This window comes from Alternaria incomplexa, assembly GCF_024043165.1.
Source record: "Alternaria incomplexa strain BMP 0042 chromosome Unknown scaffold_2, whole genome shotgun sequence".
In the NCBI taxonomy this organism is placed as follows: domain Eukaryota; kingdom Fungi; phylum Ascomycota; class Dothideomycetes; order Pleosporales; family Pleosporaceae; genus Alternaria; species Alternaria incomplexa.
This window is the reverse complement of record NW_026249851.1, coordinates 1,824,906-1,849,678: the sequence shown is the minus strand read 5'-3', so window position 1 is coordinate 1,849,678 and position 24,773 is coordinate 1,824,906. Positions and strand designations below refer to the sequence as shown.

At 52.1% G+C, this 24,773-nt stretch overlaps 11 protein-coding genes across 11 annotated transcripts; 3 read left to right on the top strand and 8 right to left on the bottom strand.

Annotated features, from left to right (window-relative positions):
- Positions 1-25: 25 nt before the first annotated feature.
- Positions 26-835, bottom strand: J4E90_002130 (uncharacterized protein; the record flags this gene model as incomplete). The annotated part of the gene is made up of 3 exons (XM_051431711.1): positions 26-203; positions 255-571; positions 620-835. 3 exons carry the CDS (start codon positions 833-835, stop codon positions 26-28), a joined length of 711 nt encoding a protein of 236 aa, XP_051294845.1.
- A 238-nt stretch (positions 836-1,073) lies between these two features.
- Positions 1,074-3,175, top strand: J4E90_002129 (uncharacterized protein; the record flags this gene model as incomplete). Its single annotated transcript, XM_051431710.1, has 5 exons — positions 1,074-1,187; positions 1,219-1,386; positions 1,437-1,722; positions 1,776-2,510; positions 2,574-3,175. 5 exons carry the CDS (start codon positions 1,074-1,076, stop codon positions 3,173-3,175), a joined length of 1,905 nt encoding a protein of 634 aa, XP_051294844.1.
- Positions 3,176-3,298: 123 nt separating this feature from the next.
- On the bottom strand, positions 3,299-4,975 carry J4E90_002128 (uncharacterized protein; the record flags this gene model as incomplete). Its single annotated transcript, XM_051431709.1, has 1 exon — positions 3,299-4,975. The coding sequence occupies one exon, from the start codon at positions 4,973-4,975 to the stop codon at positions 3,299-3,301; it is 1,677 nt and encodes a 558-aa protein (XP_051294843.1).
- Positions 4,976-5,831: 856 nt separating this feature from the next.
- J4E90_002127 (uncharacterized protein) lies at positions 5,832-9,173 on the bottom strand (the record flags this gene model as incomplete). Its single annotated transcript, XM_051431708.1, has 5 exons — positions 5,832-7,774; positions 7,822-8,381; positions 8,425-8,632; positions 8,698-9,087; positions 9,146-9,173. 5 exons carry the CDS (start codon positions 9,171-9,173, stop codon positions 5,832-5,834), a joined length of 3,129 nt encoding a protein of 1,042 aa, XP_051294842.1.
- Positions 9,174-10,478: 1,305 nt separating this feature from the next.
- On the bottom strand, positions 10,479-12,287 carry J4E90_002126 (uncharacterized protein; the record flags this gene model as incomplete). Its single annotated transcript, XM_051431707.1, has 2 exons — positions 10,479-10,726; positions 11,735-12,287. 2 exons carry the CDS (start codon positions 12,285-12,287, stop codon positions 10,479-10,481), a joined length of 801 nt encoding a protein of 266 aa, XP_051294841.1.
- A 1,400-nt stretch (positions 12,288-13,687) lies between these two features.
- On the top strand, positions 13,688-14,914 carry J4E90_002125 (uncharacterized protein; the record flags this gene model as incomplete). The annotated part of the gene is made up of 1 exon (XM_051431706.1): positions 13,688-14,914. The coding sequence occupies one exon, from the start codon at positions 13,688-13,690 to the stop codon at positions 14,912-14,914; it is 1,227 nt and encodes a 408-aa protein (XP_051294840.1).
- A 90-nt stretch (positions 14,915-15,004) lies between these two features.
- J4E90_002124 (uncharacterized protein) lies at positions 15,005-16,540 on the bottom strand (the record flags this gene model as incomplete). Its single annotated transcript, XM_051431705.1, has 1 exon — positions 15,005-16,540. The coding sequence occupies one exon, from the start codon at positions 16,538-16,540 to the stop codon at positions 15,005-15,007; it is 1,536 nt and encodes a 511-aa protein (XP_051294839.1).
- Positions 16,541-17,000: 460 nt separating this feature from the next.
- On the bottom strand, positions 17,001-18,209 carry J4E90_002123 (uncharacterized protein; the record flags this gene model as incomplete). Its single annotated transcript, XM_051431704.1, has 1 exon — positions 17,001-18,209. One exon carries the CDS (start codon positions 18,207-18,209, stop codon positions 17,001-17,003), a length of 1,209 nt encoding a protein of 402 aa, XP_051294838.1.
- A 349-nt stretch (positions 18,210-18,558) lies between these two features.
- Positions 18,559-19,827, bottom strand: J4E90_002122 (uncharacterized protein; the record flags this gene model as incomplete). The annotated part of the gene is made up of 1 exon (XM_051431703.1): positions 18,559-19,827. The coding sequence occupies one exon, from the start codon at positions 19,825-19,827 to the stop codon at positions 18,559-18,561; it is 1,269 nt and encodes a 422-aa protein (XP_051294837.1).
- Positions 19,828-20,087: 260 nt separating this feature from the next.
- Positions 20,088-21,989, bottom strand: J4E90_002121 (uncharacterized protein; the record flags this gene model as incomplete). Its single annotated transcript, XM_051431702.1, has 4 exons — positions 20,088-20,471; positions 20,521-21,603; positions 21,652-21,826; positions 21,886-21,989. The coding sequence occupies 4 exons, from the start codon at positions 21,987-21,989 to the stop codon at positions 20,088-20,090; spliced, it is 1,746 nt and encodes a 581-aa protein (XP_051294836.1).
- A 334-nt stretch (positions 21,990-22,323) lies between these two features.
- Positions 22,324-23,523, top strand: NCS2 (cytoplasmic tRNA 2-thiolation protein 2; the record flags this gene model as incomplete). Its single annotated transcript, XM_051431701.1, has 2 exons — positions 22,324-22,418; positions 22,470-23,523. 2 exons carry the CDS (start codon positions 22,324-22,326, stop codon positions 23,521-23,523), a joined length of 1,149 nt encoding a protein of 382 aa, XP_051294835.1.
- Positions 23,524-24,773: the final 1,250 nt, after the last annotated feature.

Here is a 24,773-nt window from a genome sequence, read left to right as displayed (position 1 = left end):
GGCGCAATCTGAATGGTACGATGCCTCAATTCTCGATGATGACATCCGGCTTTACCATCATGGATCGTATCAGTTCGCCGTTTGGGATGTCATTCTCCTCTGCTCGTGCGATTGCAGCTGACATCGACGTCTCGATGCCAGCAGCAAGGTGACGTTGTGCTAACCTATCACGAACTGTGTCCACAGGCGCGTCGACGAACCATCTACAGAGTGTCAGTACCAACCCGCCAGGCGATAATATGACCACGACCAACCTTTCATCACACATCTCTGCAATCTGATCCCATGGGTCTTGTTTCAAAAGTGTGTAGTTGCCCTCAACAATAACAAGTCGAGTACGAGAAGAGATCTTGATAGCGTCTTGCACGGGGTCCTTGACAGCATGGTCGAAGCCGGGTGCAGGAATACAGATGTCGGCTTCGCCATCCTTGGTGACGGGAGCTTCTTTGAGTGTCTTGACAAGCGTCACACACGCCTTCGCGTCGAATGTAAATGGCGCTCCACGTCTTTTGAACGCTACTTCGGCATCATCGAAAGTCGACAGGATTTCCCGAGTGTAGTGGAAGCCGTCCTAGTGCTCGTCAGAGATATGGCATTGCGGGTTGCGGTTGGCTCCTACCATCGGTACAACAGCAACATCTTTGATACCTCGCGCAGCAAGCTCAGAGACGAGCGCATCAGACACCGTTGACTTTCCCGCGCCTGGCACGCCCGCAAGAGCAACAAGCATGCGATGACCGGGATTGGTCGCTTGGCGAGACAGAAGGTTTTCCGTGCGCTTGGCCACATCGAGTATGGCTGCACGCAAGGCGTCCACCTTTGATTCGGCTGGCATCATCGGCTACCCTGGTATAGCATACATAAGATTCTTAATGAGATGCGAAAATGTATGAGATGTTCGGGTGAAAAGACTGGCATAAGGTGAGCGGTGTTACGGTACTGCATACGACGAGCTATGATCTAAAGCTCACGTTGGCGTTGTGGAGTCGGACGACAGCTGTCCGAGCATAAGTCATGTTGGAACCCCAGTTCCCACAACTGAATCAGGCAACTTTACCATGCGGGGATCCCGCATGACACTTACGACTACCGGCGTAGACGCATGGAGAATCGTGGAGTCGGACGACAGTGCTCCGAAGGTGTCGGACGCCAGCTACGATCGTGAAGTTCTCACGCGATCGGCAAAGGTATATAAGTACGCGACACTACCACCACTAGGCTGCCTTCCCACAGCTGATTCCAACCACCGGAGCCGACATTGGCAAATCCACAAAGAAGACAACCAGCATGTCTTTAATTCAGGATGTTGGCGCAGCTCCAGCGGCGCCAAAGATTGGTGTCTACAAGGAGCTGAGACAAAACCCATATCTCCTTGGTCTCTCCGCTGTAAGTCGATGTCAAGCTCAACTCACCTTAGCCTCAACTAACATGCATAGTTTGCCTCGCTTGGCGGTTTTCTCTTCGGTTATGACCAAGGTGTAGTCTCTGGAGTGCTGACCATGGAGTCTTTCGCGGCATCTTTCCCGAGAATCTCCACAGACAGCTCCTTCAAGGGCTGGTTCGTCTCGACATTGCTACTCGCCGCTTGGTTCGGTTCTCTCGTCAACGGACCAGTAGCCGATCGCTTCGGTCGCAAAGGGTCTATCATCATAGCTGTCGTCATATTCACTATCGGCTCTGCGCTTCAAGCTGGCGCTATCAACATCCCAATGGCATTTGCAGGTACGACATTTCGGGCGATGTACAAGCTTAATACAGACTGACAATACACACAGGCCGCGCAATCGCTGGTTTCGCCGTTGGCATGTTAACAATGATTGTACCAATGTACATGAGTGAGGTCTCGACTGCCGGCATCAGAGGCACTCTAGTCGTTCTCCAGCAACTTTCCATCACACTCGGTATCCTTGTCTCCTACTGGCTCGAATTCGGAACCCAGTACATTGGCGGCGTACGTTGCGCGCCCGACATCCCGTATACCGGTGGCACTGCAGCAGAGCCTACCTTCGACCCACGAAACGACGTTGGCCCGAACGGTTGCACCGGTCAGAGCGATGCTGCGTGGCGCGTTCCTTTTGCGCTCCAGATCTTCCCTGGCCTCGTTCTCGGTATTGGTATGTTGTTCTTCCCCGAATCACCTCGCTACTATTGTATGCGCGACAACGAAGAGGCTGGTGTGAGAGCGCTCGCCCGAGTACGTCGCACCTCTCCAGATGATGAGTCCCTGCAAAAGGAGTATCTCTCCATCAAAGCCGAAGTCATGTTCGAGGAGCAATACAACCGCGAGAAGTTCCCTGGCAAGTCTGGTGTTTCACTGTACCTTTCCGGCTACTCGACGCTTTTTTCGACCTGGCCATCATTCAAGCGTACGGCTATCGGTTGCTGTGTCATGTTCTTCCAACAGTTCATCGGATGTAATGCGATCATCTACTACGCGCCGACGATCTTTGGTCAGCTAGGTCTCAGTGGTAAGACGACTGGTCTACTCGCAACTGGCGTATATGGAATAGGTATGTGATCATCAGATTCATAATCAGACGCAAGGAGACTTGATGACTAACATGATCTTCTAGTTAACACACTGTCTACTCTTCCTGCGCTCTTCCTAATCGACAAGATTGGCCGCCGTCCTCTCCTCCTCTGCGGTGCCGCTGGTACTTGCATATCCCTCTTGATTGTCGGCGGTGTCATCGGCGGTTACGGATCTACTCTCAAAGACCACCCCGCAGCTGGCTGGACGGGTATCGCATTCATCTACATATACGATGTCAACTTCTCGTACTCTTGGGCCCCAATCGGCTGGGTACTTCCATCAGAGATCTACAACATCGGTAACCGCTCAAAGGCCATGTCTCTGACTACCTCATCGACATGGATGTGCAACTTCATCATCGGCCTCGTCACGCCCGATATGCTGGATACCATTGGTTTCGGTACATACATATTCTTTGCTGCTTTCGCTTTGATCGCCTTCGTGTTCACGTGGTTCCTGATTCCCGAGACTAGGGGCAAGAGCCTGGAAGAGATGGACGCTGTTTTCGGTGACAGCACTGCGCACGAGGAGAAGACGAGGCTGTACAACATTGCACAGAGTTTGGGACTGGAAGAAGCCGAGGCTGCGGCATTCGATGAGAAGCCCATGAAGGCGTTGCAGACCGAGGTGACGAACGTATGAGAATAGTCTACATAGAAACTAAACAACGTGAAGCGTACATTAACGCTAGATCTTCTGTTTTGCTCAATGTTGTCCTAATGTAGGCTGCAGGCCTGTTCAGTTTCTTCTTTATTGCTCTGCTCTCTAATCCCTCAGCGCGTCACCTTCCAACTGCTCAAGCATTGAGTCGTCTTCATCTCCATCATCATAATCACTTTCCTCATCCTCGTCATCCTCAAAGTCATTTTCACCATCCTCAGAGTCATCTTCAGAATCAGTCATCCACCCCGTCATCCGTACCTTCCTCCGTTCATTACAAATCTGAGCTCGGCATTCAGGACAGAGGTTGGAGTTGGGTGAAGTGTCATTCATCCATTCTTTGATGCAAGCGAAATGAAAGTAATGGCCACAAGCGCTCATTTTGGCACCTAATAAGCCGTGAGTCTCAAGACACACAACGCAGAGCTGATCTTGAGGGATGTCCAGATCCCATTTTGCATGGTCTAATGGCTGCATGACAGGTCCGTATGCCTCTAGATAAGCCCTTCCGTAGAGGTTGCGTAGGGTCTTCGCGTCAAGATTGAATCCATCTTCGGAGTCCTCTCCAGTGTTTTCTCCGTTGTCGGTTTGCCAGTTGTTTGCGCACCAAAACGCGTGTATTTCGTCGCTGTCGTAGAAATCGGTTCCAATCGTTTGCCGCTGAGCCAGAGTTCGTGGAATGCCTCCGAACTCGCCCTTTCTAATACCGTCTGCTGACAGTGAAGAAACCGCTTCAGGCATCTCTATCCAAGTGCGAAATTGTAAACGTCCGTCTCTCCACATCCCTCTCAACAGAGCCTTCATATCCACAGTCTGCGATTTCGACTGTATCATGGCTCTGGCGAACTGATCCATCACTCCTTGGTACATATGGTCTGCAATCGGCTTATCCATGGTGAGGGCAAAAGCTTCGGCCCACAGATCATCCCAGATATCCCTAAACTTGATCTTCCTCAATGCGGCTCTTGTATGGTAAGGAAGCACCTCGGCTTGACTTCCGTGAAGTGATGGAGTCGCTTCGACTATGTTCTTGAAGCGAGCGCGTGCCTGTACAAAACCGCCGACATAGGTCGCATATGATGGATACCAACATGGGTTTCTGTCCCAGATTGCGGCCACGTTGAGTGCGATGTCCATTACGATACCGACCAGGCTGTCTATGGATGCTTCGTCGCAACGGGGCCACATGGTAAAAAGACGGAGCGCGGGTTGGATGGCTTTCATGGTTATGAAGTGGTCCCCCTCTTGGTAGTCTTTACTATTGTTGTATTTTGGCTGAGGCGTGAGAAGCTGCTGGAGCGCCGTTCTCGTCCCGGCGTAATAAGCAACTCCATCTGGTAGACGCATAAGTGCGCACTCGACAAGCCACTTGACACCGCGAGTTACCGTCGTATATCCTTCACCTTTGTCCCAAAGTACTTCTCCCGACATCAAGTCCGTCTGATCGGTGTACTCATCCACAACGTTCGAATACAATCCTCGGTAGAAGATACCAGGCAGGACTTGTCTTACGGATTGCCTAGTTTGAAACTGCGGTGCTTCCGGGTCCACGAGTTCCGGTATTGTGGCGCACACATCGTCGTATCGTTGAGGGGTGGGTGTGTACACAAGGCAGTACTCATCGGCTTCGCGTTGACTGAGTATAGCTGCGAAGAATCGGATGACGAGCTGGGATCCATAGGGAGCGTCTAGGAATCTCTCGATGGCGTTGGACAGTTCAGGAATATAACGCGGTTCAGGCTCGCGATCGTCGCACTCGCAGTCTCTGTCGACCTCTTGCATCGGCGCGGTGTTTACGGGGTCGGACGTGGGATCACGGCGTTTGAGTGCGGCTGGGAAGAAAGGCAGGTGCAAAGACTGTTTTTACCGCCAAAAGCTTGGACGTAGCAAACACTCATTCGTCTAACAATGGCAGTGAAAGCAGTTCGTTCCTCTTCTCATCTCGTGTGACGTCATCTGTCAATAAACGTGTCGCCGAAATACATCATCATCAGGTTTGCGATGCCTAAGCCATTCGTGCCCGCAGGTTGGCAGAGGACCTGTTTTTTCGTGAATTCCGCTCGTGAGAGACAGCTTCAAAGCTCTAGAAATTCGTGGGGTTAGTACAATCATCAAGTTCGCGACACGAAAGACACACCAACGCAACAAAGAAGTGTGTGGCGAACCCCCACAGGAGGTATATGTTTGTGCACTAAATGCTAGCAATACAACGCCGCCGCCGAAGAAAGTAAGAGCGCACTGATGCGACTAACAGGTACAAGGCTACTTGTGATACACGAGCAAGGAAAACCAAAAAAGCGAGCGCTATGTCAGAGCAATCAAGAGGGGTATTAGAGACAGTAGCGAAGATATAAACCAGCCACCACCAGGGCTCCTATAAGGATACATATTCCGCGCAGCGAGCGAGCGAATGATGCAGGCCGGAAGAAAACAGGGATGTAAAATGGGGGGATGACAAGCAAAGGTATGAAGAAGCGAACAAGAAAGTAGAACCCCAGCCCAAAAAACCAAAGTTCTCCCAAGATTTCGTTCCACATAATGCGTCCCACAATCCCCAGAACGCCGATTGAGGATAGAGGAAATAAGCCCCTAGGGTATACTGAAAAAGCAAATAATGTAACTCACAACGAACGAGCGTCTAAAATCTCGACCCCGCCCTCAAACTGCCGTTTGCGCTTGTGCTGCGTGCGGTGCTGGCACCACTTCCAGCTCTCTTCATGCGCTTCTCCATAAGCCCGTTGAGCAGACGATCTAGTTCGCCACTCAGGCCTTGCATGGTCTTTGTCTCCTCGGAGAGATAGTCCTTCATCAGTGGATGATCACGACCAACAGGTACAACCCCCGTAGTGTCGTTAATAACGACGAGCATATCACGAATCTCGCTACCATCATCGAGGTAAGCGCGGAGCGAGGCGTCAGACCATGCAGGAAGCATTGCGCTTTCCGAGGATACGGGCGGCGAAGGTTCGCGATCCTTGGTAGGGATTGGTGCTGGTCGTGAGGGTGGAGGACCGGCCGGTTCAGATGCATGATGCGTGGGTGAGGAAGTGTTGTCAGACCTGAAAGTCGAAATCGTGTTGTTTTCTGGAATGGTTTTCATAGGGCTGTCGTCAGGCGTAGGCGTCGAAATGGGGGAGCTAGTCTCTTGGCTTGAGCTATCGGTAGACAGGCCTGGAGTGTGGTGGGATTCAGACTCTCTTTCTCTGTCGGCAACAGTCTCTTTCTGTGAAGGCTGTGCGTCCGCTGCAGAGACGTGTACTGGAGACTCAGAAAGGCGTCCAGCAGACTCGGACTTCTCAGCCTCGCCTGGCTTATCCTGAGCATCAGGATCCGCGAAAGGATCGCTGCTTTCATCTGAATCGAAATCATCCAACTGCACGCGCTGCTTCGCCTTGGTAACCTTCTCGCGCTTGACCTCTCCTTCTTGTGGTGATTTCATCATACTACTGAATGGGTTTCTTGAGCCTGTAGGCGCGGATGTTGAGTCTGGCGACATGGTCTGTTCTTCTACAGAAGGCCTGTTTGCCTGATCCTGTTCAGGCGGGACTAGACGCATGGTCGACGTAGATTGTTGTGCGGCGGACTGATTGTCAGGTCCATCCGACATGGCATCTGGCTCGGCGCTCAACTCAGTCGGACTCTCGGTCTTCAAGATACCCTTCGTCTTTTGCGGTGAATCGTCTCGGTTACGTTGACTTCGATGCACCTTGGGCTTGCTCAACTGTCTCAACGGTGCTGGAGCTGTTGCCTGTTCAGCTGACGGTCGTTCTGCGAGTTCATCCGATGGTTTCGATTGCGGCGAGCTGCGGTCCATTTCTTCCGGCTTTTCGATGTCGCTGTCCACAGAGTCTTGTGCGCCCTTGCCTTTACGATCCTTGCGCTTGAAAAGCCCACTGAGCATGCCAGACTTCTTCTCTTTCTTCTTCTTGTCGTCCTTGACCTTGTCCGCGAACCCGTTCTTCTCCAAACTTTCGAGACTGGGGCCGCGCTCGCGGGAGCCTGTAGTCGATGTACTGGAATCGTCGCGAAGCAGGTTGGGAGTGAGGGTGATTTTGCGTGTCTCGGTGTTTTCGTCTTTGAAGAAAGAGTCTGTGTTGCGGAGCGTGCCATTCCGAGAGACTTTGGGGTCCAAAGGTCGATCGACCGCATCTTCGCTACCTCTTTCACGGTCATCGCTTCGTTTGGCGGAATCCTCGCTTGAGCCTCGTGCTTCACCATCAGTCTGGCCATCTTTCTTCGCGCCGTTAACCTTGAGAGGTTGCACTTCCAGGTTTTCTTCCTGTGCGGAATCGCCATCTTGTGTTGCTGCCTGCTGCTGTTGCATTTGCTTTGGCTCTGGGCCACCGAAAAGCTCACCTTCGCCCTCGTCAGATGAGTAGTCGTAGTCCGAGGCTTCGACGTAGGTAGGAGGAGCGAATTGTACGGTCTTAGCGTTCCTTCGTCGCATAGCCTTCTTGAGCGGGTTCTTGGATTTCTCGGCAGTATCACCAAGCATCGTTGCGGAGAGGTCTATATTTCTGTGCTTGTTGAGGCGGGCCAGACGTTCTGTCGGTGTCTCGATGTGTTCGGCGGGCAGGTAACCTGTAAATTGAGTCAGCAAAAACTTCAGCTTAGTAACGGATGCCTACCAATGCTGTTGTCCTTGACTACTCGTACTAGCCACCAGTAGCTGTTACTGTCGTCAAGTAACACCATCGTGTCACCTTTCGTTGCGTTTGCCTGACCCTCGACGGTCGCGACAAACGTGTGCAGGGCGTAAACAAATTCGAAATCGATATCCTCTGTTTCTCGTAAGCATTCGCCTCCCCATCCTGAGTCGATAAATCTGGAATCATCAGAGAAAGAGACGTCGTTGGATGCATCATCGTTGTCTTGGTCCATGTCCTCATTCCAGGAGTCGGCATCGCTGTCGGTGGTCCAAGAGCCCTCTTCGTCTTCGGAGTGACCATCGTCGGGGGAAGGGGTGCTGCTCGTCCCTCGAGGTGGACCTGGGCCGGGTTCTAGGAACGGATCGTCCGGCGTGTCCAAAAGTGCGCGGTTAATCGGTTTCAACATGCTTTTGACCTGCTCCTCGTCCAGTTCGGAGATTAGTGATGCCTGTGAGTCTTCTCTCATCTCAATACGGCGTTCGACGGCCTTGAGTTGTCTCGTTCTCGGGCTCATACCGACCTCGATCCGTATGGTGTCGCTGTCGTCCGGTGCGTTGGTGGCCCTTGTCCAGGAATACTCACCACGATGATGCTCCGCTGACTGATTTTCCGTGGGTATAGGGAATCGAAAAGAAATGGGAATCGATGTAGGTCGACCCCTTGACATAGGAGAAGTGTCGGACGCTGGGACGCTGAGTGGTCTTCGAGCGTTGGCGACAGAAATAGGAAAATGAATGGGCGTGTTCGTAAACGGGGAGGAAGAAGCGACCGTTGAGAGGAACGGCGAAGACTGCGGAGTCGTAAACTCTTGTCTTGCCGGCCAGGTCGTGGGGGAACAAGGTAAAGAATACCCACCATCGTCTATCGAGGGCGAACTCGAAATCTTGTCCATCATGTCGTCGTCCATGTCCTCCTCGACGTCGGCGTCCTGCATGTCGCCATCATCACCGTCGTTGGACGTTCCACCATTCAGCCTGACAGCCTGCTCGTCTTGCTGTGAGCCCTTGTTTCCATTGATGACAGTGCGGTCGTCGTCTGAGCCGGGATCGTCTCGTAGCGTGTTGCCAGCATCGCTCCATGCATCGTGCAGACGCGCCTCCTCTGAGGTGCGCTCCTGCTCTACATGCCGTATCGCAGCCTGCTGGTGAGGCGCTGCTGGGCCAATACCGAGCGGCGCAGGGTGTTGGGGCTGCTGGGAGTGGTCTTGGGCGGTGGGCGACGATTTGTCCTGCAGGTCGATGGTGTCTACGCACTTCAGTTAGCCTGCGCACCTCCAATTGCGCGTTCTCTACGATCTCCGTACCTGCTCTGATGATATGCGGTCGCGTCATCCTAGCTCATTCCTCTCTGCGCGTGCAACGTTGGGGATCTTCGTTCGGAGGAATGGCTAGGTGAGATGAGGCGCAATCGGTGGCTGGGTCGACTTGCGCAGGGTCACCGTAGCGCGACTCCAGTTGCCGTGGAAATACAACAATACAAAGAGCAAAGAATCGCGGACGTGGGTCGATCAGGGCGTTGCAGGTGTCGCATGCGTTATCTGGGCGTGTTTCGAGGAAGGAGCGGCTGAGGGTCGGGCGAGGGTGAAGCGGAGTGAGATCCGTTGGGGGACATGCGAGTCACTGACGCGGCAGCGAGGGCGAGACGGCGGCACGACGAGACAGCAAGAAGGCGAGGGGATGGCGATGAATGCGGCGCTGCTGGCAGTGAGGGGCACGTCGTGGGCGGTGCAGTGGTGAAAGTAACGTCGTATGGCACGAGAGTGAACTGTTTCGGGGTCGCGCCTTCCCGAAGTTGTGCCCTGTTAGGTCAACTTGAAACACCTCACTTCTAGTTCCTGCGCTAGCCTGTTCCTGGTCATCCCATTGCAAAAAGGAGATGCGGCTCGGTCCTTCTATATCACCGTCTTAATGACCGCATCTGCAGCCAGCTCCTGTCTGATTGCCCGTCTTGTACTGAACGCATCATGCGTTCGCGGAGTCGTTTCCACATGGGCGACGTTATGTGGGGATCCCGGCTGCAACAACAAGCCGCCAAACACTAACTTGGAACAATGCCAAACGTCATTGACTTTGGCAGCGTGCGACAGCAACACTACGCCATGTCGCATACATTGTCTCAAGTTCATGGGTTCTAGAAACATGTCTTGATGGTACAGGACAAGGTTCTTCCTATCTTGCGAGCGCCAAACGGCTTGGTGGTCCATGTATCAGTAGAAGGCTCGTAGGCGCTGTAGCGCTATCATCCGCAATATAACGATTGGTTGTTTGTTCCATACATGTCGCAGATGACATAATGTTGTGTACATTTAGACAACTACTATAGGAACCAGCGATGACGAGTATATTCCAGCTGTCGAGCACTACGACGAGACATTTATTGTCAGCATTCGCATTAAAAAGGTACCTCACAATGAAAAAACTTAAGCAGTGCTAAAGGCTGCATTACGTTAAGTTACCCATCTTACATGCTCCTATATTAACATAGGCTGCAGACCTGTTTAGTTATCCTCTTGCTCGACGTGTGGGCACCAATTACCATGATCATAAGCTTCTACATATCGTGTCGATTTAGACGTGTGCAAACATCCTACTGGACCCCAGTACAGCATCTACCAGATCTTTGCCAGCTCTTATTGTTCAAATGTCTTTCACAACCTTTTCGAAATATGAAGAGTTCGTCCAGCCACAGATGCGCATGCTGACGAACTTCTCGATGTCTTTGTCGGAAACATCTTCCTTGCCCTCGACTCCATCCAGCATCCATGCCAGAACCATCAAATCCTCCGGATCCAACCACCCCTTGAAACGTGAGAAGCGACTCTTCTCCTTTTCAAGGTCGTACATAGACCCGTTGTCCTTGTTATCTATCAACGCTGATCCGACTACTACGTATTTGTGACCGTCCAATTTTCGAAGTATCAACCCGCAGCTACCATTCCGAAAAGGAGACGGATCCTCTACCAGACACCAGTCACCCACTTTCGTGTCGACATGTGCGCGTATGGTAATTCGTGAGCATATTCGTATCAAAACAAAGCGTCGGTTCGGCACTTGCTCGATATAGCATGAGTCTAGGTTGCTCTGCCTCCGGCTGCCGACGTGTTTAGATATTGGATTGCCATCGCTAATCTGTATGCCCCTCCACTCCGCCTGCACTTTGTCAATCTTGGGGGCATGATTGTCTTGTAGTCGGAGGTCCGCTTGAGTAATGACGCTCGAACGTAACGTGATAGCGTGGCGTAAAGATGGTAGTTCCAAAGTAACGTCGAAGATTGAGAACAGTTCAAAACACTGCTCTTTAAAGGATAGATGGAAGCAATGCTTCTGGTACCAAAGGCTGAGAACGTGCTTAGCAACTTCAAACTGGTCTTTTGTGTAATCCGGAGTGGGCCCCTGTCCCTGTGGCCACTTTACAAGGGATAGGATACCATAAAGATTGTCCCGAGTGTCTACACAACAAAAATCACGGATGACCATTAACATTGCATCAAAGTCTTGCTTTTGCGCTGATACACCAAGTCGTAAACAAGTCCCGGCCGTCTTTCCCTGCCAGTAGAAGCCCTGTAGGTCGGGCCACGATTCCTTCGAGGGGCTGTTGACTCGAGCACGCTTCTGTAGAATCCATTTCCGAGACCTTTTCAATTTCCTATGGAGATATGCTCCCTGGTGGTCGTCGATCCAGTATTCGACAAGTGGTTCCAGTGCTCGGATATACCCGCCCGGCTGTACGTCCGCACCACAACAGTATGATAATCTAGTGGCTAGATGCAGCTCCTGTAAGACCCACACACGTGTAAAATATGGCCTCGTCGTGAATGAAAGAAACGCTTTGCTCGTTCGTAGTTGCTCCGAGGTATGCATAGTAAAGAGACATCGCAACCACCGCCACGCACGTCTTTGCCCTTCGATAAACGGATACGGGGCGTTATAAAATAGGTCGATCATTCCATAGGACTTAACCGATTTGCCCCATTTGTTGATCTTCTCGAGAATGGGCCGCTGCCGACCAACAGTTGCCATTAGGTACTCGCTGTCATCTGCATGTGGCCCGACACACGCGAAGACGTGCTTCGCTCCCGAATATATCTTGCCCATGATGCCGACTTGGTGATTTCTCTCCTGTATACTCGTCTGTGCGATACAGATGGCGTCGACCCAGTAATACCGACTAGCTTTCGTCGCAAAAGCTTGCTGAAGCACGTATTCGCAATTCCGACGTACAGCCAGCGGCTTGCCGTTGACAGTGATTTTGGCCGTGTCAGCTGGGTCGCCCCAGGTATACGATATCGCGTAGTAGGATGGTGCATCGTCGATCGGCCATGAGGAGATCTCGCATTCGACATGTTGGCCAAAGTCGCCGCGCAGAATGTGTAGTAGGCGGAAGTGTGTGGAAGAGTCGGGAAGTGGGTCGTGCTGGAACGCGGAGGATGGGGTTTCGCTGATCATCTTCGCGCGTAATTGGGAAGCTGAGAAGCTTCGGGGAAGGTGCGCGACGTGCGCGACTTTGATGTACGGAATAGCGCTTGGTGAAGAAGTTCTGTTTTCTTGTTTCTGGTCTATTGTGGAGATGGAGATGAACAGACAACCGTCGAAAGGCTGAAGTGCTGCCTACCCACCGATGCAATCAGGCTGAGCTGATCTCCAGCCGCAGTCAGCCATGCGGAGGCTGTGCGGCAGCGTCTCGCGTCTCGCATCCTCAACCTCCAACATCATATTTTACCTTCTACATGTCTCCCTTCGCGAACTAGGCAATACAATGAGCTTTCGTTCCGATCGACATATTCGCCACGGCCTTTCGCTTCGACTGCGCTAAATTGTCCGATGCAGCTTCGATACTTAGGTAGGGTCGGATCGCGTGCGGATCCCAGATTCACGGTCGTCCAGAGTTGCTCAAGGATTTGGGGATTTTCTTCGCATGAGAAAATATGCTTGCGACAGAAGTAACGGTCAATGCCATGATATCTCCATTCATCGACGGAGAAGAGGTGCTAGAAGCTGAGAGGTCGTAGACCCGCCGAGGAAGGAAGGCTCTCGCGATGGGAGTTTCGACCTCACACTTGCAGGGCTGGTGCCACAACTACCGGGTGCCGACGAACTGCATTCTGTCGTTGCAGGATGTTGCCATCGTGAGAGATCAATCACACGCATCAGGCCCAAGACGTAAAAGAGACAACGACGGTGCGCAGCTCAAATTCGTACATAAAGAAAGAATGCGTGGTCTGTACAATCACACCTGAACACGCGGATCCCGCGGAGATTTGTTCTCACGGATTTTCTTCGGCTGATGGACTCCGTATCCGTATCACGTGGCGATGGCACCTTCGCACTAGCTTTCCCGGACACTCTTTGAACTCAGTCATATTCTGTAGAGAGCATCTTCGTTGTTTCATTCTCTGCGTACTTCACGCACGTCATAAATCCGCTCAAAACTCCCTTGCAATTCCTATCCAGCCCTATCCGTACTAAACGGCCCATGTTTGTGGATCTCTCCGGGCCGATGGATAAGAGCTAGTCCTCGTACAGCCCTTGCGTGCCCCTTTCCGGACAGTGCACATCGGTCTGTGAGCCTCATCTAGCTTTGAAGTCTTCCAGAAGACCACTTTTGTTAATTTTAGAACACGACCGTCATCTTTTGGTCTTCGCGCTCGAATGTCAATGGACAGAACCGTTGAAACTTCGTGTGGGTATCCTTGTAAATACGATGTTCAGGCTGTATTACTGAGTAGCGCGAGCGCAGGTACTAATATATACCTCCGTCATGCCGCCTAGTACTTCCTCCTCCAAGTCAAGAGCATCTCATCTCTTGATACTCACACCACCGTCTTAACAGAACACCATCTTTCACCATGGTGGCCCAAATGAAGAAGCTCCTGGCCGTCGCCACCACCGTCTCGGCATCCGTTCTTGAACTGCCCGTCGTCATCGACAACAGCTATGCCAGCGTCAAATTCGAAATCGGAACACCCCCGAAGGAACACCGGTTGTTGTTCGACACCGGGTCATCAACGCTGTTCGTCGTCAACACTGACTGCACTGAGGAATCGTGCCCTGATGGCAGGGTCACATCCTACGTTCGAGAGAAATACAACGCGTCTGCTTCGTCAACATCCGTCGACCTCAACATCCCCGCGGCGATTCCATACCTTGGCGGTGACGTCGCTGGCGATACTATCCAGGACGTTTTCAGCACTCTAGACGGTAGCGTGGAATGGAACCAGACCTTCCTATCCGCCAACCAGAGCAGCTGGCGTTTCATTACTGCCGATGGTTTCCTCGGCCTGGGTTTCTCCTCCATCGCGGAAAAGAACACGTCGACCCTGGTCGAGACATTGTTGTGGGACGGAAAACTGGACGCACCGCGTTTCAGTCTATTTTACGGGACGAACTTTGAGGATGCGGGTAACGGCACCCAAGACGGTGTGCTGACTATCGGTGGCAGCCATGAGGGCAAATACGTAGATGGCGAGGTGGCCTCTACGCCCTTGAGGAAAGAGGATCCATATCAACTCTGGCGTGCGCCACTAAGGAGCATCAACGTGCTCGTTGCGGAGAACGTATCGGAAACAAACGCAACCATTGAGATACACAACGGCCACCTTCCTACCACTGCCGTATCGAACGGTGGTGAACCAGACGCCAACGTAACATGGTCAATCTACCAAGGTGGAGCGGTTTTCGATACTGGATCTGGACGTGTCTCCTTCCCGAGCGACATCATCGACGCCATGTACTTCAACCTCGGCTGGAATTACACCAAGCTCACCAACCACGGCGAAGAGATCATGGAGTGTAAGCACCTGAACGCTTCGTGGGCCATTACTGTGACACTTGGCGAGGGCGCCCGAGAGGACGATGTGTCCTTCACCCTTCGAGGCGACGAGTTTCTCTTGCCGGGCCACCAATGCATGCCGCCATTTGACAGCAGCGAGAGCGAAGGTTTCGCGTTGATCGGCGCTCCGTTCCTGCGAAGACACTACTCTGTCTTTGACTTTGGTGCTGACAAGGTCGAGGACTATCAACCGACCATTGGTTTCGGAAGGTTGAAGAAGGAGTATGATTTCATGTACTTGTGACCACGGGGCATGCAACTTTGTTCTGTTCTTTGTAAATATACGTAGTTTGCTGCAACATGGAATCCAGATGCGTTCGCGCAACAACACAAATCAAGATGTGCCAGCCTTCCTGTCTACTTCCTTTATCTCCAAATGGGGTCGCCCAGTACCTCTCGCAACTCGCATGTGCAGCGTGAGCACTTTCGAATCGGATTTGATCTTTTCAATCTTTTGCATTCTCGCGTCGCCCATTGTATCGAAGTAACGGAGCTCTTCAAGGTTATCGCGGTAATGCTTGTGGAACTTCTTCTGTATGTTGGTCCACTGGTCTCCCACTACTACCGTAGCCGACCAATGACCGTTTCTGAAAAAGAACACGAATGCGAATGTGGGATATGCTTCCTTCTTGAACTCCATGTAGCCTATGATGGCGCCCGTATGTGTCGCGTGCAGCCATTTTGCAGCCGGATCCCATATGCCACGAGGTTCGACTCGACTGACATGCACACCGGCGGGCTTCTCTACCCGCATGACTTTTTCCATGATCGTCGAAGCCTGCGGACCTGTCAACGATTTGACCGCAGTGAACTCGGTGTAAGTCACTTCAGTCTTGACCCTGGGGCACTCTTGAGGCAGCGCGCGAACAAACAGATCGGGTCCGACTCTCCTGAGGTAAATTCCAACAGGTCTGCCAACAGCGCCCAGCGAATGTTTCACTGGCAGTATAGCAAGTCCGGTATCGTGATCCCAGGCGAGTCCCAGTTTCAGTCGGATGCCACGGTTTGTCATGTAAAAGTCTCGTGGCTTAACAGCCGGTTCGGGGGTGATTGATCGCATTTGCCGAAAACAGCTGGGAGAAGGAGCAAGAAGACCTGATAGCTTATGGTATGAGAAGGTATCATTCCAAAGGAAGAGTGAGTCATCGGCAGTTTCGCTGAGTATGTGTTCCTGCAACCGGATGAACGCTTTCGACCCTTCTCCGTAGAGCATTGCCATGTTGATGTCGAATATTCCCATGAGACTGTAGGCAATGTCTTCTTCCCTGGTAGTCTTGCGCGTAGACGCCCACGAAAACCTCTGAGCAACAGGCACTTCGCTTAGCTCCATCTGGTGCTTGAGAATATCGTCCGGAATGCCTGTGATTTCCGTGATCTGATCCGCTAAGCTCGCCTTGGTACCCCTAAACTCCCAGTTTTGATCGAAGAAGACGACGTTCTTCGGCGCAATGAGCTCTTGGAGCGTCCAGCCACGACGGAACCATTTCGATGACTTGAAAGAGAAGGCGGTGTGATCAATGTCGAATAGATAGGCGAAGCACACTGAGGCTTCTTTATAGTACCTGAACATGGAGTTGATTGCCTCGCTGAGCTCTGCACTACTGGACTTGTTTATGCAGCACGTATCGCACCATGCATACTTGAGTTTGTGTCGGGATGAAGAAGCCATCTTACACGTCTCCACGATCTTCTTGTACCCAGGCTTCGAGAGTGTTGTTTCTGGACGGTCTTGCGGCGGCACTAGCATTTCTTCGTAAGTCACCTCATCTATGGTGCGACCCCACACATGTGATAAGATGGCATATTTCTGATCCGGATCTGCATGATCCCGAACGTGGAGGGCCAGTGTCGTAGTGTCGATAAAGATCATGATTGAGTGTATATGTAGAGTAAGATGCGTTCGAGAACTCAAAGCGCTGATGACTTTCCAAGCATCCTTGGGGGCGGGAGGCGGGTTTATCGGATTTCGACCCCGCGGCAACAGGTGCGGCTGAGGCTACATCTGTCCTCTAGCGTCTCGCGATATGCATCATGTCGTGTGTGTCAGCTTATGTCAGCGGCACATATTGTTGATGAAGTCTGATTCGTACTCCTTGTCGTGTACATGTTAGTGATCGCAGCAGTGGTGCATCACTGCAGAGTACGGTGGGAGGGGGGTATCAAAAGCACTAAGCTCAATACAGCTAGCTTGGGTTCTAGTAGCGTCCACGGGTTGAGCGAGAGACGCATACATCACAAGTATGCTCTCATACGATGGTCGCGTGGCGCTGAGTGCAGGCATTTTGTAGTCCTAAGCAATTTGAAAAGACCTATAACTCTATGCGCCACATCTAACCACTACTCGCAACCTTACCCTCCTTGCCTTCCCAGGCTTGCTTCTTCCCGCCTTTGACGTTCAGCTTATTTCTCTGCTTCTCCCTCTCGTCCATATCGATATTAATGTTGAAGTGCTGGCCTCTGATCTTCTCGTAGAACCTACCCGCAGTAATACCATTCATAGGTTCAGTCCACTTGCCAGTGACTTCAGTCTCGAAGGAATCGGAGTTGATGATGAGAGGTTCGTGGGCGCGAAGAACGAAAACGATCGAGAAGCGGTACTTTTTGTCGTCCGTTGAGGGGGTGTTTGGCGAAGGCTCCGGAGATCCGTAAGCTACCACTCGATGACCACCAGCTGGGTATCTACCATTGGAAAGTCTTTCGAGTTGTCGTCCAGCGAGCATAGTAGCACCTTTGCTCCCAGAATTTTCGACTACTTTCTCGACCTCGAACCAGTTGGCTCCATCCCAAACTTCCAAGCCAGGCACATCACCAATAACCACGCTTAGCAGTCCCAGATCAGCATGCGGTTCAGCCACAACCTTCGCCTCCCACCCCTCATATCTGAACAACCGCAGCATCGTCGCCGTCTTCTCCTTATCAATAGCTTGCAGCGCACCGCAGGGTCCAACAAACTGTCTCAGCCCTTCATCTTCGCCATCTGGTAGCCCAAGGGACGTTGAGATTCTACCCAACGTGTTCGAGCAATGCTGTCCAATGAGGTCCCAATACCTCTTTGCAGGCCCTCTCAAGACTTCTGGACAGTACTCTAGAGTTCGCAAAGTGATGAATTCCTTTTCGCCGGGGATTTTGGACCAGCCTTCTTCAGACTTGAGCTTGTGCTTCCATCGCTGCTTTTCCTTATCGGGCTGGTTGAAGAAAGCTTGACTTGCTGCGAAGAGCTGTTCGTATGCGGCCTGCAGAGGGTGAGGCCCAGGCGCTGGGGCTTGATGCTTGTGATTTGTCGCTTCAGATTGGGATGGTGATGATTCAGGGAAAGTGACGGTCGTCCAGCCGAGAGCTGACAGGGTCTGTTGATGTTCTGGTAGGACTAAGGGTAGTGGCGCGGGCTTTAGTGGCAGGCGCGTCTCTTGCAAGATCTCCCGCGACGGTTGCGCATCGGACTTTTTGTTGCTCGTCCCTTTCTTTGACCGAAATTTGGAGATGATGTTTGAGATGGAGAAGTGATGTTCCGATGATCTTGAGGGTAGTGTGGCGGCCATATCGTCGAGGAACCTGGATGTGGACACACGGGACGCGAAGGAGTAATTCTAGAGAAGATATTATTTGCAGAAGAATAGGAAAAGGGCTGCGATTATGACTGCGGGTATGACACGGATATATCGAAGTTACGATGCGGAATGACCTGGTGACGTTTCCCCAACCACACGAGCTAAGCCACAATTACACAGCCCCACCCGCGACCATAAGCTCACCTGGGCATGGACTATTGCGAACGAGGCGTCCGGTGAACACAAAACCCGCAGAACCAAATTCGACAGGAAACCTAGGGGTAAACGAGGATCGTAGAGAAGATGTAGCTTTCCGCAGATAGAATAGCTCATCACATGTCTACAGGCTAGGTCTATTCTTGTTCTTCTCCCAAAGCTCCCTCTCCCTCTGTACAAACCAATCATGCAGAATAGGCTTGATCTTGACAACGCCTTCGCCTGTCTCGCATCCAAACTCCATTTCCGGCTTCCATGTGCCTCCCTCGGCACTGATCTTCATGCTAGTCATGTTCTCCAACCGACACATTGCAAGACCTACTTGCCCAATGCCCGCAATGAACTTGCCTGTCGCACGACCCTTCTTCGTGTTACCATCTGCATCTAGTTGTTTGATGTCCGTGCCATAGTCTGGAAGGGCTGCGGATGCGGCAGGTTTCTCAATGTCGATGGGCAAGACGCGCTTCCGCACGATACCGGTGTGTTTCGTACGGATGGTAAGTTCCTGGCCAACGTAACAACCTTTCTTGAAGTCTATACCATGCCATAGATCGATATTGCACTCCATAGGCAATGCGCTTTCTCTTGGTATCTCCTGCGGTCCTTCGGGGATGCCGTTCCTGTAACGTTGAAGGTGGTATTCCTGGATATCCACTGGCTCCACCCCCTCTATTATTGTCGCTACGTCGGGACTTACGAGGTAGCGATGCATGTCTGGTGCACGCGGATCGCTCATCGCAGTGATGACATTGTCGGTATTGGCATGCTCAACCTCAGAGCCCCAAGCTGCCCACACGCGCATTTCGTCCGGTTCTACCTCTTCGATCTGCACCTTACTCCGTAGCTTGTGTCTCTTCAGATGCTTCCTTAGAGACTCCATCTCGCTCTCATCCACCTCAATATAGCATGCCCAATGCTCCTTGCCCTCCAGTAATTTTGGCCACACCCAGACAAAGACATCCCACAATACGCGGCCGCGCGCATCTAGAAAGGCAGCGTAGAAGGGCGACTGACGGCTCGAATCGACATTGTTCGTTATCAGCCCCTGGAGGAACTTGACGGTATCGGGCCCAGAGAGAGAGATGAGGCGGCGATGCGGGAGCGGTGCACAGCTTGAGCTGGCAGCTTGCGAAGAGGAGCTCGTTGTCGAGTATTGGCGCTTTTCGAATCGTCCGCGAGCATTTTCGTTATGCAGCGGTGAGATGATAAATCGATCGCGACGGTACGGAAATGATATCGGCCGCGTGGGGATTTTGCCGTTTGAAGATGATGCGGTGCTGAAGGTTCGGTACGTATCGACGGCCGGTCTGCGTAGGGAGCGCACATTTGTTCGGCAAGCGTCGCATATGTATTTGGGCGTCCGCAGCGGTGCGCTCAGTGAAGAGGTCGCCATGGCAGTTGTGAGGGTGCTTAGTGAGGTACGTGAGGGCTTGATCAGAGCTCGAGATGCCTCGGCAATTACGGAGTTACGGCTAGAGCGAGATGCGACGAATTGATGTCATCGAATATGCTAGATCTGGGCCTTCAGGCCAAATGTACTACAAAAACGCTGGGAACGCCTAATCTATCAAACAACATGTTGGGGATAACGCTAACGTCATGAAAAGTGTTGTTGGCCATCCAACGCCGTTGTTTGACGCGTCAAATCAACACCTAGTCGTTCTTTCGACCAGTTAATCTGGACCGCTCACTGTCCTTCGCTTTTGAATTCGATGGCCCTGACTCGTCTGAATCATCCGAGTCGTCCGAATCATCCTCCTCATCCTCGCTTTCTTCCTCGTCGCCACTTTCTTCACTGCTCCACTTATCATCCTCGCCTACCGCGAAGATGGTGTCGCCATCGAGGCTCTCCCTGGGAGGTACAATGGGCTTCTGGGCTTGCGGTGCGGGCAATGGCGATACATCGCGCGCAATGTTGTTGTTGTTGTTCGACCTCTGCGCTGGGTCGTACGAAGGGGGTTGGTCTGCTCCTCTCTCTTCTTCATCAAGAGAGTCTCTCATCGAGGCAATTTCGAAGCCTTCGTCATCTTGTGCAATCTAAAAAGTCGTTAGTAAGAATGTGGGTGCTATATTCGCAAAAACGTACCTCATCACTCATGGCGAACCTTCGGTTGTTGGCCGTTGGTCTCCACATATACGCGACGAAACAGACGTCGGCCAGGTAGACGAGATTTAGCCAGCCATCGAGCACGAACCATCGTGTTTGCCAATGGGTCGGCGCGAAGTCAGGTGTCGACGCTCCAGCAAAAGTGAAGCTGTTGATGAAGAAGAAACCAAAGATAACGACGATGCTTGTCAAGATGCACCACCATAATCTCTTGTACATGGTAGCCTTGACGTGCTGCTTGCGCTCCATCAAGTCCTTCATCGTGAGGTTTAGCGAGTTCAGAGTCCAGATGTAGAAGGCCGTGAGGGTAGCCGACAGAGGAAGGATGACTAGCAAGACCAGAGGTCCAGCATCATCGGGACGAACAGTAAGCGAAGCCACAGCGTAAATTACGCCAAAGATGAAGTGAGCTACAGCAAGCCAGCGAACAACAGTCATGGTCTTGCCAAGAGAAGGCTTGACAACGCCATATCCCATGCATACGATCAACAGGAGGAAGAACGAGAAGGAGTTGCGGAAAGCGTTCAGTACAGCGACGACGATCATGAGAGCTTTGGTACCGACGTTGTTACCGTGGCGGTTCTGGTAGTCGTAGTAGCCCCAGGTCATTAGCATCTCCACGACTAGGAAGACTAGGATGGCCGTGATGTAGTTCTGGACGGCAAGAATGTCGTGGCGATTCTGGAAATATAGGAAGCCCCAGAATGCCAGCACAACAAAGTACACAATTGTAATGCCGCCGTAAAATGGGAGTTTCGCAATCTGGGCGGCCTGGAGCTCGCCATAGGCATTCCGGAATGTCACAATAGCCTCGAATTCCAGTTCTTTGTCTGCCGCATTCGCAGCCACACAATAGTAGCCCGTCTTGATTGGGACCTTTGTTTCTGCGGTGGAGACTGGGTATTTGATCGGTTTCGGGTCGTCGAGATTGATGGCGTCGGTTCGAATAGGCATCTGAGAAGCGTCTTCGACGTCTTCTGCAAGCACCCATTTGCCCTTATCTTTTTCGTCGCAGAGTTTCAGTTTTATCGATTCGTCGTCGCAAATGTAGTGGCGATTTTCCTGGAGGAAGTCAGTTGGGTTATGCGGAGAGTATCGGGACCCACGTACATCATTCACGGGCAAGTCGGAAGGTGCGCCCAGAAGTAAAGTGTCTTTCCATTCCCAGATCACCAGGCTGACAGTTTGGTCCTTGATGCCCTCGTTCTTCTTGGGATCTTTTATGAACTTGACAAGTATGAAGGGATCGACCTTGCCTCCCCACGATTTCTTGCTGTACATGCCGCTGGACTTGTATGAGCATGCTGCCTCTGGCTAACCCAAGATGCACATCTTCCTACATACCTGCACTTTTGCGTCTCCTTATCGGAGAGCGTAACATCCATCGCTGCTACTGCTGTTATCGTAGTGAACAGCAGTAGAGCGATGTTGCGCAGCCGTGCCTTCATCTTGCCGGATGTGAGGCCAGCTGGCGGAGCTGACGGCTGGAGGTTTGCGGCGCTTCAGGCGGAGGTATGCGATTCGATTCGAACTGGCGACAGCGTCTTCCCGTCAATTCCTGGTTAACGGCGGGTCATGGGTGGGAGTTGGTGTTTAGTTGACGATGTTTGGCTTGCGCGTCAACGTTCCCGATCGTCACCTACGGCCGCCTTCCCGGTAGCTGTTAGCGCGCATTCCCAGAGTGTGGCGCAGCCGGGCGTCAAAGGGCAACCACGACCAGAACCGCCGAAGAGTCAGCCCTACCAAACACATTCACCAATATCAGCCCAACACACGCACATCATGCCAGGCAAACACATTGCTGGCGCCTCTGACGAGCCTTGCAGACGATGCAAAGATCCTTCAGTTCTTGTTGTGCGCTCCGAGCCGCTTTGCCAGTCAGTTTACGCCACCTGGAGGGGAAGAAGAATTCGCTAAATTTAACATAGTGACTGCTTCGCCCGCTACGTGCATACAAAGTGCATCAAGCGCTTGGAATCGTTTCGCGTTAATTTTGGAGCAGAGCAGCAGCGTAAGATCCTAGTACCCCTGTCCTTTGGGGTCTCTTCTACCACTCTCCTCCACGTACTGGACCTACATCTCAAGACGCAAAAGAGCAAGACTGGCCGTACCGGATTTGAAATTAGCGCAATATATATAGAGGATCCAGAACAGAAAGTGCAAGCTGCGCAGCTACTCGACAAGGCTCGCGAGCAATATCCGGACCATCAGTACGCCTCACTGCCGCTGCACGATATATTTCGCCTGGTCCCAGAAGATGCCTCGATACGCTCGTTGGTGCCGCAGAACGACCAAAAGGCAGACTTGAGTCCCGAAGAGCAATTTGTTCACATGATCAACTCTCTCACCTCGGCCACGGCTCGTGCGGACGTGCTCTCTACCCTAAAAACACGGCTAATCGTAGAGCACGCAAAGTTGGCCGGGTGCGAAAGTATCCTCTGGGGAGATAGTACGACCAGGCTCGCTCAAAAGACGCTTGCCGAAACTGCCAAGGGCCGAGGGTTTTCTCTGCCATGGCAAGTCTCAGATGGAATGTCGCCCTTTGGTCTCAACTTCCACTACCCGCTTCGAGATGTCTTGAAGAAAGAGCTAGTATCCTACACCAAGATGGCGGAACCTGGACTATCAGAACTCGTACACGAAACTTCAACAGGCGCTACCCAGGCGTCAACAAGCTCCAAGAACACTACCATTGACGACCTCATGACGCAGTACTTCGAATCCGTCGAAGAGAACTTTCCAAGCATCGTCGCAAATGTAGTCCGCACGACAAGCAAGCTCCAAGCTCGACCCGATGCTCACTCAGATCCGCAATGTAGCCTGTGCAGCATGCCTGTATCGGGCGGCCGATTTGGCATACACGGCTGGGGTGGCGATCAGCAGGATGGCGGTGACTTTGAATCCGCGAACAACAGAAGGGATGTTTGCTATGGCTGCACAAGATCACTGCCCAAAGCCACGATGAGCGCCAAGGATTCTTGAAAGCATTGCTGTATAGTACATTTTTCGTACTTCAGTGTTCCGGATTGCTGTTGAGTACATGAATCCAGGCGACTGTGCGAGAGTGCGCAGTCTTTTCCAGTTCGCGGAACTCTAGCACCGACCGGTGTCAGCGACGGTCTCCTCATAGGAGCGGCCCACAACGCGCGGTACAGACACTTCGAACTCCTGGTCGGGTTATTATCATAGAAGTACCCGCGCCGCTGCGAAGACCCAACTCGCCATGCAGCACACAAGCTCAACCAGCATCGCTTCACGCTACTTGTGGTGTATGCGTGGAAAGACGTGATGCAGTAGTTTATTGCATGTTGCTCGGATGTGGTCGGAGAGTTGTTCATGCTCAGATGATACGATAGTCGCGAATAGATGCAAAATTCACTCCGCCTCCGCAGTCCGCGTTCATGATCCAATCTTGTGCCGATGGGGCGGTTTGATTAGGGTCTCCGACGACCCAGCAATTCGATATCAATGTGTAATTTGCGAATTTATCCTTCTGCTGTCTTAGGACGAGTGGTGTCGGCGCACCTACGGGAATCACGACTTGGTCCCCAAGAGCGACAGTTCCAGGAGCCACCGCTTGATATCCGTTGTCTATTTCGATAGTGTGACTGAGACCCCAGAATGGCGTCCTCTCCGAGATCGTCTCTATTATCCCAAACGGTGCGGCTTGAAGGGTAATGGAACGACCATCCTCATTTACTACAACGCTTGGTATGTTGTTGCGCAACGATCCATTCGTGGACTTCAAAGGGCTCGCTGTGAACGGTTCGATGTCTAACCATCCGTCTCCATCTACCGTTGGGATATAGATAAGATCACACCTCCAGTCCGGTACCCACGAGGGTAGAGCTCTTGGTACCTGGCAATCCGTACGTCGAAAAGCTGCAGCACAGGACAAGAGATTGAAAGCTGAAGTCGAGACAAGCGCTGCCTGAGCAAATTTGAGATAAGCTTGTTCGGTCGTCGCCGTGTAATCCGGTTTATAATAGATCATTGACTTGTGGGTCATTGAGAATGGCTGTTCGATATCCTTAGTTACGACATCGCAGGATCCACCTATAAGCGCAAATAGGCGGTCTCGATCGTCCCGACATTGTTTGTCGCGGAACCCAAGCATAATGGTGAGTATGTGAAACCGGGCAACGTCAACTTGGCCCATAGCAGGCTGACCATCTGGTAGCTTGTAGTCCTGTTGCTGAAATGATCCCCAATTATCATGACAGTACCACGCA